The sequence below is a fragment of the Eleutherodactylus coqui genome, chromosome 4 (genome assembly GCF_035609145.1).
Source record: "Eleutherodactylus coqui strain aEleCoq1 chromosome 4, aEleCoq1.hap1, whole genome shotgun sequence".
NCBI lineage: Eukaryota > Metazoa > Chordata > Amphibia > Anura > Eleutherodactylidae > Eleutherodactylus > Eleutherodactylus coqui.
Window position 1 is genome coordinate 36080089 of NC_089840.1, and position 16174 is coordinate 36096262.

General features: G+C 48.9%; 1 protein-coding gene across 1 annotated transcript in view; it reads left to right on the forward strand.

The window, feature by feature from the left end:
• Window positions 1-40: 40 nt before the first annotated feature.
• The window catches only part of HAO2 (hydroxyacid oxidase 2), a 67919-nt gene continuing 51785 nt past the window's right edge, over window positions 41-16174 (forward strand). The window contains exons 1-2 of the mRNA XM_066599237.1: window positions 41-147; window positions 10841-10964. Of these exons, the coding sequence (XP_066455334.1) occupies window positions 10933-10964 (32 nt within the window). The 5' untranslated portion in view covers window positions 41-147; window positions 10841-10932. The remainder of the gene's footprint in view (window positions 148-10840; window positions 10965-16174) is intronic.

A 16174-nucleotide genomic window follows, 5' to 3' on the forward strand; every position in this document is an offset into this window, starting at 1 on the left:
ACCAGGGGTGAGCGCGCGGAGGGAGCTGAATCACGTGACCGGTCGGGAAGCACACCTGTACTCTGCAGCACAGAGTGTTATAGCAGAGGGGGCCGCTGCTCTGCAGAGGCTGAGGGCTGGCTGGGATCTGCAGTGCACCGGGTTTGGGTGCGTCTAATGTGATTTTTTTAATTTTTATTTTGCATGCGTAAAAAATTTTGCCGTCTCAATACACCAATTTAGGAAAATACCACCAGAAAGCCCCCCCCCTTCTGAATGGGCCGCTGCGTTTAATGTCGGCACCTATTCGGGGGCAGGAGGGATCGGAGGGGACGTGCGCGGCGCTGCCTATTCCTGCGCCTAAATACCCGGAGGGAATCCATCTACCACCAACTAGCGCAGCGATGCGTTTACTCTGCGACAAAAGGCCACGAATGAATTAATGCGATCAGTGAGATAAATGCGTTGGCTGCAGTTTTGCATGATGAGCGTGCGGTAAATCAGCGGCACACACGAGCGGGTCGGATCCGGCAGCGAGAATTCTCGCCGCGGGACCCGACCCGAGAGCCTGCAGGGACAAGCGCGTACTCACCCGCGCCCGGCGGCCCCGGCTCTTTCAGCCGGCGCATGCGCAGACCGCAGCCGGCGGCCGGGTGAGTGCGAGCCCCGCACAAAAATAGGACATGCCGCGGTTTGTTTGCCGCGCGAGATTTCGTGCGGCCAAACCACGGCCGTCTGCATAGGAGTGCGTATTGTAATGCACTCCTATGCTGTCTTTCAGCGGCGGAAATCCCGTGTGCAGGCGGCCGCAGTCCGTAACTTGGGCGAAGGTGCGGATTATAAGAGACGTTTTGCCCTGAACATCCGGGCCGACCGTCTCCTCCGTCCGGCTTACACTGACGGCGCCCTAAATGGGGATCAATATCTGAGCGTACCCAAACGTGACGGACGAATAGCTCGATGTTTTGGCGCTCTACTCAGTGACGGAGAAATGTGCGTGAGCGGCTCGCCTGGAACGTGCGGGATCGGCCTCCATCTCCCTAACCCTTCTGGGTTTCTTCCTGTGTGGTCACCTTAACCCCTTCCTGCTGCTGCCGCCCTTTTACATATTTTGGTTTTAATTTTTTCCTCCCCACTTTTCAAAAATCCTGGCTCTTACCTGTCTGGCGCCACGCGGGCGCGGTTTACCTGTCTGGCGACGGGCGCGGTTTATCTGCGCAAATTGTAGTTGTCAATCATACCGTATAATGTATGGGAAAGTGTAAAAACTTCTAATTAGGGGAAAAAACTCACACCTTTTTTTGGGGGGGGGGGGGGAGTTTTTACGGCGTTCACAATGACGTGATTACAGCGATGCCAAATTTATACGTTTTTTTTGTTGTTGTTTATTTTGGGTAATAAGTACAACTACATTTTGTTTAAAAAAAAAAAAAGTCTCTCTGTCATCTTTTGACCCCCATAACGTTTTTCTTAGTTTTCCGTCGCTGGGCGTGACGTGACCTCCAGTTTTTATTGTACATGTATCTTTTTGATTGATTTTCTTTTTTTTTTATTCAAATTTTTCTTGGAGTCGGGGTGCCAAAAAGAGCGCAATTCTGGTCATTTTTTTTCTCTGATGCCATTTACCTTGTGGGGTTAAAAAAAAGGTATTAATAAGGCCGCCCGCACACGGCCGGGTCAGATTCTACATGCAAGATCCCGCAGCGGAATCCAACCCTGTGCCCAGACGGTGACCCCAGCGCAGCAGTCCGAATCTGTATTGTGGTTGTGCCGGCCGACGCAGTACAGATTATGCCACGTTGTCGCTAGGCGATGACGTGGATTCTGCGACCTTTCCGCAATGACGATTGTGGAAGGGCCGCTGATCGGAAACCACGCTGGAATAGAACATGCTGCGAGTTTCCCCCCACGAGCAGAAAATTGCAGTTTATTTCCACTCGTGGACATGGAAAAGCGTTTTTCCATAGCGTGTCTATGGGCAGTGAATCTGGAGGCGGACGCCAGTGTGCATTCAGCCGTACTAAGACTTTTACAGAGACAGCAACTGAAAATTTTTATTTTTTTATGTTTATCAAATTTTTTTTGATGTGATGTGCGGGAAGAGGGTTTTCAGGGTTTTCAAACTTTTAGTACATTTTATTTTTTACAGTTAAAAAAAACTATTTTACTCAATTTAACCCCTTTTTTCTTTTAAAGCCCCACAGGGGACCTGAACTTGTGATTGTCCACTTATATAGTATAATGCAGTACCATGGTATTGCGTGATATCCACTTGACGGTGAATGTTGGCTGTCAAAGATGTCCAGCACCCACTGTATAAGGCCCCCTGCACAGGAGCGGAAATTCCGCGGCAGGATTTCCCGCGGAATTTCCGCCGCTGGAAGCCTGCATAGGATTGTGTTAACAAACGCAATCCTATGCAGATGGCCGCGGCATGCTCTATTTCTGTTGCCCAGCAAGCCGGCACATCAAACAGCTGGAGCCGGCGGGCGCGGGTGAGTACGCGCTTGTCCCTGCAGGTGCTCGGGTCAGGTCCCGCGGCGAGAATTCTCGCTGCCAGATCCGACCCGCCCGTCTGCAGGCGGTCTATGGATGGCAGACAGATATGCTTGGTGCCTGTCAGGAAGGGGCCCAGTCAGCTGTCTGCAATGGACCCCCAGCAGCACCTCGTGACTAGTAGTTCTGTGAACAACAGCAGTGTGTGTATGTATGTATGTATGTATGTGTGTGTGTATGTATGTGTGCGTGTATATATATAATAATGATGGTATAGGGGAAGCAGGACTACCAGTCACCACCTGCGGTCTCCTCCAGTCCCACATGTTTGTGTTGTGGACTACAAGCCCCAGCATGGCCTACACTGCAGAGTAGGATGAGAATTCCCCCTGAATGGGGACAATAAGCATCTACTGATGTCACCCCGCTTCTGGCGTCGTCAGGAAAGAGCGCGCTGTAATGTGATGAGCCGTTACCCTGTGCGCCGGCCCCATGGGGGTCCCAGCCCTCACCCCCCATGTATAGCCAGGGGGTATTCTGTTTAATCCTCCCCATGTTAAGTCTCCCACTTCAAAGACCCATGAGGTGCCGGCGTCTCGCGGACGGGTTACACGGTCGTGTGGATGTTACATCTGAAGGCTTTGGGGCGCTGACCCTGAACGATGTGTGGAGAAAGTCACCGGTGAGACCCTCGCAGGCGACGCTCGCACGTTTTTCCTATTAGGCCATTTTTCATGGTGCGGTGTCACCTCAGAGGAGACAACGCCATGGCGGCACCTGGTATCTGTGGTACACGCTGAAACTGAGGGGGGCAGCCATCCGTAATAATGACATTTGGTATGTAAATAGACGGCGCTACAGTGTGCGCCGCGGAAAACCAGCCCCGCACCACGCTTGGCGCTGGCTGTCTGAGGTTACATTCACTCGGGCAATATCGGGGTGAGTTTTTCTTGCCAACGTACAATTTTTTTTATTTTTTTTCACAGAGATACGAAGGTTTTTGATTAGGAATCGGATCGCTTCTGTGAAATTGTGATCCTCGTGCGTTAGGATTGCAAGTGTTTCCCAATGACTTCAATGGGAAACGGCGCACTCTCCTGCCATGTGGTGCCATTGAAAACAATGGGGGAGGCGTTCTGCGGGAACGCCCAAAGGTAGAACGTGCTGCGAGTAAAAAATTGCGTGAATGAATGAATCTATTCAAAAGAATGGATCTCTCATTCGTGCTTGTTGTCTGCGCATAACACAAACCGGCGCGGTGATACTGTTCGTCTGAATAAGCCCTTAGGGTGGATTTGCATAATCCGCAGCATTTCCGCCCACGTCCATAACGCTAGACTGTCTGCTGCGGCGCTTAGTAACGGTCGCCTGGTGAGGAATGCGAGGGCTGCAGATCCGCAGCTGATTTCAAGTCAAAATGCGGATTTTAGTTCTATTTTTGATACAAAAAAATGCTGCAAATTTTCGGCTACGGACGATGCAGCATTTCCTCTACATGTGAACATGCCCTAAAAGAAAATCTCCTTGTTGCCCGTAGCAACCAATCACAGTGCCGCTTTCGTTTTACCTCAGCAGTATAAGAAATGGCAACCAATCACAGTGCAGCTTTCGTTTTACCTCAGCAGTATTGGAAATGAAAGCTGCACTGTGATTGGCTGCTATGGGCAACAAAGGCAGATTTACTTTCAGTGTTCATAAGCCTGTTGTGGGGCTACTCTTCTGTGGCCACCTTGTATAATGCCTCTGTAGCGCCACCTATTGGAAGGTCACTTTCCTATAAGTAAATGTTCAATCTTCTAACGGGCTTTGTAATATTTGGGAAAATAAACCAAAACCAGAGTAGCGTCTGCCATTTGCTTGCTAAATTTCCCAGAAAAGCATTGCGTGGCCTCAGGGCTTGTGCCCGTGAACGTATTGGGAAAACGCTGCGGGTCTCCCCGTGCAGTATCACAAGTGTTTGATATGACATGGGTACTATCTGTATTACATGTGTGATATTACACGGGGAGCCTCGCTCTTTGCGATCCGTCTTCTTTTCTTCCCTGTCAGCCTTTTCTATCCAGTTTAAAAGACTTGCTGGGACCCGCAGAGGTCTCTGACGCACCCAGTGACCCCTATACTGCAGCCGATGCACTTTTCTGCATAGAAGATGGATCACCGGGACAGAACCAACACTGGATTAAAAACCATTTGTGTAATACAGATAGTACTCGTGTAATATTAAACTTGTCTGATATTACAGGGTGGGCCCTCTATTACATGTATGATATTGTACTGAGAGCATCTGTATTAAATGTGTAGTATTACATGTATAAAAGATGTACATGTGTGAAAGCACATGCTTAATACAGATACTTCCAATATAATATGACATATGTAATACAAACATTTCTTCCATTTAATATAACGCGTGTAATACAGATGTCCCTGTGTATTATCACACAATAATACAAGCGCTCACCCATTTAATATCTATCATACAGACATTCTTCATGTAACATACGTGTGTAACAGACATACCTGTGTAATATCACATATGTAATACACCTCCTGCGCAATATCATGCATGTAATACAGAAGTTCCCCCACATTTAATTCCACACATATAAAACAAACCATACTCTTGTTATATCCACATGTAATACGCACAGTACCCATGTCATATGACACGTAATACAAATGACCCTGTGTAACATCACGTGTAAGCAGACATCCCAATGTGATATCGCACATGTAATAATACAGCTGCTCTTTGTAATATCGCGCATGTAAAAAATGCGCCCCCAATATATCATATTTGATACAGATGCCCCTGATGTTATATCTTGGATTTAATGCAGACATTCCCCTACTATGTAATAGCACACATATAATACACATGATCTTGCACGTAAAAAAAAACAACACCCCCATTATAATATCACACTTATACTGATGATCCCCCAATGTAATATTACATGTCATGCAGACACTTTCTGTGGAATATCACATGTATAATACCAATGCTCCCTGTGTGATATACATATCTAATACAGGCGCCCCCCCCCCCCCCCTGTGTAACCTCACACATCTAATACAGGCACTCCCCATGTAATATCACACATGCAATACAGATATTCCCATGTATTGATAATACAGATGCTTCTATTGTTTAATATCACATGTAATACCGACAGTGCCTGTGTAATATCACACATATAATATGGCCCCCTCTCTGTAACATGTAAGTCAGGCGCTCACGATACCGCTACAAGTATCTTTAGTAGACGATTTGTCAGTCAGGTGATGGATTCCTCGGTGATGAGAATATGGTGCTGATTACTCCGGATACCGCGACACGCTCGGTGTTAACTACATTATCTGTCAGTCACCGTTGTGTGCAGAGATATTACAGCGCTGAATCATTTACATGACTTCATCATAATGGGCTTAATCCTTGTAACAGTTTCCACATGTCATGGCGGCCTGCCGGGGGCGATCACACAGACGCTGGCAGCACCCGACGTGTCATATGACCCATTACATTATAATAACATGGCTGCGCCGCAGCATTATTACAGCCTACAGCACATTGCGCTCCCGCCTAACCTCATTTACAGGGTCCCGGGGGAAGGGGCGATGGCTGCAACTCATTACATGGGTCACCTAGCTGGAGAACACAGCACTCCGACTCCCCCGGTCCGGAGTCCCTCCATGTACAACAGGGACTTCAGCTCTGAAGGAATCGGGTCCATCCAGTCTTCTGTACACTGACATGCCAGAAGTCATGGGATAGCAGTATGTAAACTGCTTATAAGTTGGCCCTATACAATTAACGAGATTTTATGAAGTGGCGTAACCTCGGGGGGCGGCTTGGGAGTACCTGTATAAGTTGTAAGGTGTTCTTTTGTGAGTGAAGTTGGACACCGTCCAGCGCGCTCATGGCGATGTAAATTATTGGAAGTCATACAAGACATGATAGCGAGCGCCAGACGGATGGGACATCCCATTTCTAAAGTTGTGCGCGCATTTACTATTCCTCCATCCACAGTGTCACTTGTATACCGGGAATACATTGTAGAAGGCATTACCACCCACCGTAAACAGCGCGGTGCCCGCCCACCGATGCTTACTTGTGGCGACCAGCTGGAATTGTCCATGCGAACAGACAAGCGAATGTCAGAAATCCCCCCCACATTCACTGCAGGAGACCCCCCACACACACGTATACCGCAGGTTGCAGCAGTGGTCTTTAGCTTCCTTGAGATGTGGGAGCAGAAGACTCACCAGATGTCTCTGTTACCATGACGCCAGGCACAGCGCCTCCCCTGGGCTGTCAGGTCACTACATGGACCCTAGAGGACTGGTAACATATGTGATACCAGATGTTTTGGGTTGATCTGGTAGGGTTCATGTGTGGTGCAGACCCATGCAGCCATGGACCCCAGATGTCAAAAAGGCGCTGTGCAGGCTGGTGGTGACTCCCTACTGGTATGGTGTTCTCATTACATGGGTTGGGTCCGCCTAAACATGTCATTGACCGATGCCCCCTACGTCTCACTGCTCGGTGATCATTTGCAGCCTTCATGGACTTTATGTACCCCCACAATAAGTTGTCTAGAATTGGTTTAAGGAGCATTTTGGGGAGTTCCTCTGCCGTTCGCCGGACATGAGCCCAATCCAGTATTGTGGTGGAGCGGTCTATTCACACCGGAGGTCCTGCACCTACAAATACCAAATAGAAGTCTTCCATCCACTTGTGGATTCAATGCCATATCGAGGTGCTGCACCTCACCGGGCTATAGGGGGTCCCATACGATATTGATTCCTGTCCCATGACTTTTGGCATCTAAGTGTATATAGATCTCATTATATAAAGATAAGCTTTGCAAACTTCTAATAGTTGTGTGTTCCAATCCTTCACCGTTTTCAAGATCTCTGCTTGCTGTTGCAAAAATAGGAATATTTTTGTTTACAGTCGGAAGCTAAAAATTTCATCCCGCTCTTGTCGTATGCGTACAAGTGATTGGTTTGTTAGTGTTTCAGATATCGCTGCTATAAGGACTCCTAAGCGGTACTGTTGTATCTTGTCGACATCGGAAGCTAGGGGTGTTGGCAGCCCTTAGATGTTGTGAATGCCCCCGTCACGTCCCTAGCTTCCGATTGGCTGCATTGTCCGGCCGTGGAATAAATTAAAATAGCCGTGGCCAACACGTTGGCGGGAGACGAGATGGATGGCTGCCGCATCCAAAATACTGCGGCGGGAAACAGGTGAGCACTGACACCTCCCGACTACTGCTTTTCCGTTGTGGCCAGTGCTCCCATAGAGAGCAGCGCGGCCGCAATGGAAAAAGGACATACTGCGGCTGGGAACCCGCGCCGCAGCGACGGATTGGCCGTCCTGTGTGGACGAGATTTTTCACAAATCTCGTCCACATGGCAGGCTAACCCTGGGATTAGTGGCAGCAAGTGGATTTGCTGCAGTGAAATTCTGTACGGAATCTCAGTGGCAAATCTGCCCTGTATGAAGCCAGCCTGAGAGTTAAATTATTAGCTGTAAACAGCTAATAATGTAAGCCTAACACTTTAACTAACCCTCAAATCAAGGCAAAACTCATTCCACGCTACTAGGACCTTCCTACAGCCAGCCAATCACTTGCTTGGGGGCGTAACATGGGCGGATACAGCCCATCACTAGGTCTCCACCCATACTTGTGGTGGAGACAAGATACACCAGTACCCTCCTAAGCTGTGTGAGAGCAATAATAGGTTGTCAGCCTCTGGGTGGAAGGCAAGAATGTTCCCACTCATTGACAGCAAGCAGAAATCTTGCAAATGATGAAAAAGTGAAACCATAAGATGATTATGCACCGCTGAGGGCTCATTAATGGGTGAATGCAATTTTGGCCTAATTTCACTGCACGGGTGTGTTGTATGCTTTTTTTTTTTGTTGGGTATGTGTGTTCTGTTGTTTTTTTTAAAGTCCGAGTGGCATCTGATTTTCGTGTGCGCACAAAATAAAAAAAAATGCAAGGAGGTCCAATTAATGTCACTTTTCACATTTTCCTGGAAACAAATGCATCACACACGCATGTAGCATCCGTATTCGCTGCGCCTTTTTTTTTTTTTATGCTATCGTAGACTTTTACTGGTATTTTGGTTCATGAATACAGACATGCTTCTCCTCTACATTATTCCTGGCTGTTCTATGTGTGATATTGTCTGCTGAGCCGCTGTGAATCTAATCCCGTCATGTGTGATATTGTCTGCTGACACGCTGTGTATCTAATCCCGTCATGTGTGATATTTATGTTGAGCAGCTATGTATCTAATCCTGTCATGTGGGATACTGCCTGCTTAGCCGCTGTGTATCTAATCTTGTCATGTGGGATACTGCCTGCTGAACCGCTGTGTATCTAATCCCGTCATGTGTGATGCTGTCTGCTCAGATGTGTATCTAATCCCGTCACGTGTGATGCTGTCTTCTCAGCTGTGTATCTAATCCCGTCACGTGTGATGCTGTCTTCTCAGCTGTGTATCTAATCCCGACGTGTGATGCTGTCTTCCCAGCTGTGTTTCTAATCCCGTAACGTGTGATGCTGTCTTCTCAGCTGTGTATCTAATCCCGACGTGTGATGCTGTCTTCCCAGCTGTGTATCTAATCCCGTCACGTGTGATGCTGTCTTCCCAGCTGTGTATCTAATCCCGTCACGTGTGATGCTGTCTTCTCAGGTGTGTATCTAATCCCGTCACGTGTGATGCTGTCTTCTCAGCTGGGTATCTAATCTCCTCACGTGTGATGCTGTCTGCTCAGATGTGTTTCTAATCACGTCACGTGTGATGCTGTCTTCTCAGCTGTGTATCTAATCCCGTAACATGTGATGCTGTCTTCTCAGCTGTGTATCTAATCCCGACGTGTGATGCTGTCTTCCCAGCTGTGTATCTAATCCCGTCACGTGTGATGCTGTCTTCTCAGCTGTGTATCTAATCCCGTCACGTGTGATGCTGTCTTCTCAGCTGTGTATCTAATCCCGTCACGTGTGATGCTGTCCTCTCAGCTGTGTATCTAATCCCGTCACGTGTGATGCTGTCTGCTCAGCTGTGTATCTAATCCCGTCACGTGTGATGCTGTCTTCTCAGCTGTGCATCTAATCCCGTAACGCGTGATGCTGTCTTCCCAGCTGTGTATCTAATCCCGTCACGTGTGATGCTGTCTTCCCAGCTGTGTATCTAATCCCGTCACGTGTGATGCTGTCTTCTCAGCTGTGTATCTAATCTCCTCACGTGTGGTGCTGTCTTCTCAGCTGGGTATCTAATCTCCTCACGTGTGATGCTGTCTGCTCAGCTGTGTATCTAATCCATCACGTGTGATGCTGTCTGCTCAGCTGTGTATCTAATCCCGTCATGTGTGATGCTGTCTGCTCAGCTGTGTATCTAATCCCGTCATGTGTGATGCTGTCTGCTCAGCTGTGTATCTAATCCCGTCATGTGTGATGCTGTCTTCTCAGCTGTGTATCTAATCCGTCACGTGTGATGCTGTCTGCTCAGCTGTGTATCTAATCCATCACGTGTGATGCTGTCTGCTCAGCTGTGTATCTAATCCGTCACGTGTGATGCTGTCTGCTCAGCTGTGTATCTAATCCGTCACGTGTGATGCTGTCTGCTCAGCTGTGTATCTAATCCGTCACGTGTGATGCTGTCTGCTCAGCTGTGTATCTAATCCTGTCACGTGTGATGCTGTCTGCTCAGCTGTGTATCTAATCCTGTCACGTGTGATGCTGTCTGCTCAGCTGTGTATCTAATCCCGTCACGTGTGATGCTGTCTGCTCAGCTGTGTATCTAATCCCGTCATGTGTGATGCTGTCTGCTCAGCTGTGTATCTAATCCCGTCATGTGTGATGCTGTCTGCTCAGCTGTGTATCTAATCCCGTCATGTGTGATGCTGTCTGCTCAGCTGTGTATCTAATCCTATCATGCGGGATACTGCCTGTTGAGCCGCTGTGTATCTAGTCCCGTGGCGTGATGCTGTCTGCTCAGCTGTGTATCTAATCCCGTCATGTGTGGTACTGTCTGCTGAGCCGCCATGTATCTCAGGCTAGGGCTGCACGATGATTTTGGCCGCAACGTGTTGCAGGACCAGACCTGCTGTGTGACCTGCGACTCCACCCGTTCTCTAGCGGTGGGATGTCGCTGCACCACGCTGCGGTTTTCGGTCCCCCAACACGTCTCATGGCCAACATCGCAGTGTAGCCCCAGCCTAATCCCATCATATGCATTATGGAGAGCGACTAGTAGTACGCAGCAAGGCAGATTACGGGGGCAGTGATGGTGGACGGGGGTCACGGCATCCAGTCTGTAATAATAATATAATGGTCCATTATTGCAGACTTCTCCGGAGCTCCGCCACAAGCCCCACACCCGGCTGCTGACAGGTAGAGCGGCTCCGGTTACATTGCCGGCCCCGGGGCCCTGACACCCATGACTCGTCTGTCATCAGGACCCACTCACAGGTATGGCTGATGGCAGTCCTATTGGGTTACACGTGGAGACGCTGACCCCCTCCCCTGCGCCCCTGATGTAAAGTAACAGCTAACAGTATATACATGGAGCAGGGCTGGGGAAACACTGACATTACCAGTGCCATCAGCCAATGATGAAGGTTCTTTCAGGACATGTGATACAAGAATTCAGTGTAGCGTGGTGCTGATGCCATCCTCAACGTAAAGGGCGTACGTCCATGATCTGAAAATCACAGATCAGCTTGTAGTTCTAGGCCGCATGACTCAGTGTCAGGCAGGCAGTGCGCAAGTCCAGCTGTTGGGTTATTGCCTGCAGGTCTCCTGGTGAGAAGTGTGTATGTATATGGTGCAGCAGGACTGATAAATGTAAGGTTCTGCACATGGGCAGAGGAAATGCGTGTCACCATTACACACTAAATGGGAAACCACTGGGAAACACTGACATGGAAAAGGACTTGGGGGTTTGAGTTAACTGTAAATTTAACTGGAACAACCAGTGTCAGGCAGCTGCTGCCAAGGCTAATACAATTATATCGGGTGCATCAAAAGCGGTCTAGGGGCACATGACGAGAACATTATTCTTGCTCTTTACAAGTCACTGGTCAGACCACACATGGAATATTGTGGATAGTTTTGGGCACCGGTACTCAAGGACATATCGGAGCTTGAGCGGGTACAACGATGGGCCACTAAAGTAATTAACGGAATGAGCAGACTACAATACCCAGAGAGGTTATCAAAATTGGGGTTATTTAGTTTAGAAAAATGATGGCTGAGGAGTGACCTATTAACTATGAATAAATATATCAGGGGACAATACAGAGATCTCTCCCATCATCTATTATACCCAGGACTGTGACTGTAACAAGGGGGCGCCCTCTACGTCTAAAGGAGAGAAGGTTACTGCACTGACATAAAAGAGAGGGTTCTTTACTGTAAAAGCAGTGAGACTGTCGAACTCTCTGCCTGAGGACCTGGTGATGGCGAAGTCAATAAAAGAGTATAAGAGGGGCCTGGATGCCGTTCTTGAGCATTACAATATTATATGTTATAATCATTACTTCAGAGGGTCGGTGATCCGGGGATTATTCCGATTGCCAGATTGGAGTCAGGAAGGAATTTGTTTTCCTTAAATGAGGGAAAATTGGTTTCTACCACATTGGGGTTTTTTGTCTTCCTCTGGATCAACATTGGGGTGAAACAGGCTGAACTAGATGGACATTAAGGCTGAAAAACGACAAACCTACTATGTAAGACTCCTCAGTCTCCAGTACGCGGCATCATCCGCCTTAGACCTTTTCCTGCCCCTACAGTTCCTTCAGTTGCTGAGCGAGTTGTAGGGGATGAGGTCTGTGGCAATATGCCTAGGGGCAGAGGCGGCCATGGTGGCCGCGATGTGCCTGGGGGGGCAGAGGCGGCCATGGTGGCCGCGATGTGCCTGGGGGGGCAGAGGCGGCCATAGTGGCCGCGATGTGCCTGGGGGGGCAGAGGCGGCCATGGTGGCCGCGATGTGCCTGGGGGGGCAGAGGCGGCCATGGTGGCCGCGATGTGCCTGGGGGGCAGAGGCGGCCGCGATGTGCCTGGGGGGCAGAGGCGGCCGCGATGTGCCTGGGGGGCAGAGGCGGCCGCGATGTGCCTGGGGGGGCAGAGGCGGCCGCGATGTGCCTGGGGGGCAGAGGCGGCCGCGATGTGCCTGGGGGGGCAGAGGCGGCCGCGATGTGCCTGGGGGGGCAGAGGCGGCCGCGATGTGCCTGGGGGGGCAGAGGCGGCCGCGATGTGCCTGGGGGGGCAGAGGCGGCCGCGATGTGCCTGGGGGGGCAGAGGCGGCCGCGATGTGCCTGGGGGGGCAGAGGCGGCCGCGATGTGCCTGGGGGGCAGAGGCGGCCGCGATGTGCCTGGGGGGCAGAGGAGGCCATAGACGCTTCGGTGTGCTTGGGGGGCAGAGGCGGCCATGGCATCCACACCAAAAACTGCATCAAAATCTGCACTAAGTGGTGCGAATTTTGATACAGAATCTGCGCTGCGGACCCTCCATGTGACTGTAGCCAGATGCAGATTTTGCCTTTGTGAATTTCTATATTTGCTGTGAGTTTTCTGCTGCATAACATTGGCAGCGAATCCGCTGTGTGTAACGCCCCCCTAAGGACGCCTTCACATGCAGCATAATCAGGCGCTCGCTTACTGCAGCGGACAATCCACGGCATTTACTCTGGCCCCTGCAGTGGTCAGATCCGTCCGCGCTATTTCCTGCAGATCTCTGTTATTTTTGAAGGGTTATATTCCTCAGCATAAATTTGCGCCATAATTGGACATTCTGCAGATTTAGAATCCGCAGCGCTTTTGAAAGAGTTTTTGCAGCGATTATGGCCGCATGAAGAAGGCCAAACTCCTCATGTTTCTCCCCATAGAAGTCCATGAAGATGTTGTGCCCCTCCATTCCTACATCTTAGCTGTCACCATCTTGCGGATGTTCGTCCTCCTTGGTCTATGTGGCGCCCGCAGTTGGGGGGCTGCAGGATGGAGGGCACTGGACCAGAGCCGTGCCTTGTCGCCATTGGAGGAGGTTGTCCTGTGTTATCTGCGGAGATCAGCGGCCTCCTTGCTCCATGTCTGCACGTCCCCTTCTCCGCTGGGAGGAAGCAGCTCAGTGGTGAAGGGATGGGATTGATTTGGGGGTGCAGCCACTGGCAGTGACCTCCTGACACCAGCGGTCACCCCAGGGGGGATCGGTCTGTTTGAAGCGTGTGGTCAGGAAACCTCTCCAGATGGCTACAGGCAGGATCACATGACCTGTTAACACCTTGTGATCCACAGAAACTGCGGACCCCGACCTGAGCAATCCAGGGAGGAAGGAGTTAACTACTCAATATTATTATAGTAGTAGCTATTTCTGCAGGAGACTACTTTTTTTTCGTCTACATTTCGAAAGGAGAATGTACTTCTTGAGATACATCATCAGCATCGAGTATCACATTATAGGATCACATATGGAGGCTCAGCAGGGGGTATCACACATGATCGGCTTAGATACACGGTGGCTCAGCAGACAGTATCGCACATGATAGGATTAGATACACAGCGACTCAGCAGACAGTATCACACATTATAAGATTAGATACACGGTGGCTCAGCAGACAGTATCACACATTATAAGATTAGATACACGGTGGCTCAGCAGACAGTATCGCACATGATAGGATTAGATACACAGCGACTCAGCAGACAGTATCGCACATGATAGGATTAGATACACAGCGACTCAGCAGACAGTATCACACATTATAAGATTAGATACACGGTGGCTCAGCAGACAGTATCACACATGATAGGATTAGATACACAGCGGCTCAGCAGACAGTATCACACATTATAAGATTAGATACACGGTGGCTCAGTAGACAGTATCGCACATGATAGGATTAGATACACAGCGACTCAGCAGACAGTATCACACATTATAAGATTAGATACACGGTGGCTCAGCAGACAGTATCACACATGATGGGATTAGATACACAGCGGCTCAGCAGACAGTATCACACATTATAAGATTAGATACACGGTGGCTCAGCAGACAGTATCGCACATGATAGGATTAGATACACAGCGGCTCAGACAGGATCATACATGATAGGATTAGATACACGGTGGCTCAGCAGACAGTATCGCACATGATAGGATTAGATACACAGCGACTCAGCAGACAGTATCACGCATGATAGGATTAGATACACAGCGGCTCAGCAGACAGTATCATACATGAAAGGATTAGATACACAGCGGCTCAGCAGACAGTATCACACATGATAGGATTAGATACGGCGACTCAGCAGACAGTATCGCACATTATAAGATTAGATACACGGTGGCTCAGCAGACAGTATCGCACATGATAGGATTAGATACACAGCGGCTCAGCAGACAGGATCATACATGATAGGATTAGATACACAGCGGCTCAGCAGACAGTATCATACATGAAAGGATTAGATACACAGCGGCTCAGCAGACAGTATCACACATGATAGGATTAGATACACAGCGGCTCAGCAGACAGTATCATACATGATGGGATTAGATACACAGCGGCTCAGCAGACAGTATCACACGTGATGGGATTAGATACACAGCGGCTCAGCAGACAGTATCATACGTGATAGAATTAGATACACAGCGGCTCAGCAGACAGTATCACACATGATAGAATTAGATACACAGCGGCTTAGCAGACAGGATCATACATGATAGAATTAGATACACAGCGGCTCAGCAGACAGTACCACACATGATAGAATTAGATACACAGCGGCTCAGCAGACAGGATCATACATGATAGGATTAGATACACAGCGGCTCAGCAGACAGTATCATACATGATAGAATTAGATACACAGCGGCTCAGCAGACAGGATCATACATGATAGAATTAGATACACAGCGGCTCAGCAGACAGGATCATACATCATAGAATTAGATACACAGCGGCTTAGCAGACAGGATCATACATGATAGAATTAGATACACAGCGGCTTAGCAGACAGGATCATACATCATAGAATTAGATACACAGCGGCTTAGCAGACAGGATCATACATGATAGAATTAGATACACAGCGGCCCAGCAGACAGGATCATACATGATAGGATTAGATACACAGCGGCTCAGCAGACAGGATCGTACATGATAGGATTAGATACACAGCGGCTCAGCAGACAGTATCACACATGATAGGATTACATACACAGCGGCTCAGCAGACAGGATCATACATGATAGAATTACATACACAGTGGCTCAGCAGACAGGATCATACATGATAGAATTACATACACAGTGGCTCAGCAGACAGGATCATACATAATAGAATTACATACACAGCGGCTCAGCAGACAGGATCATACATCATAGAATTAGATACACAGCGGCTCAGCAGACAGGATCATACATGATAGAATTAGATACACAGCGGCTCAGCAGACAGGATCATACATGATAGAATTAGATACACAGCGGCTCAGCAGACAGTATCATACATGATAGAATTAGATACACAGCGGCTCAGCAGACAGGATCATACATGGTAGGATTAGATACACAGTGGCTCAGCAGACAGGATCATACATTGTAGAATTAGATACACAGCGGCTCAGCAGACAGGATCATACATGATAGGATTAGATACACAGCGGCTCAGCAGACAG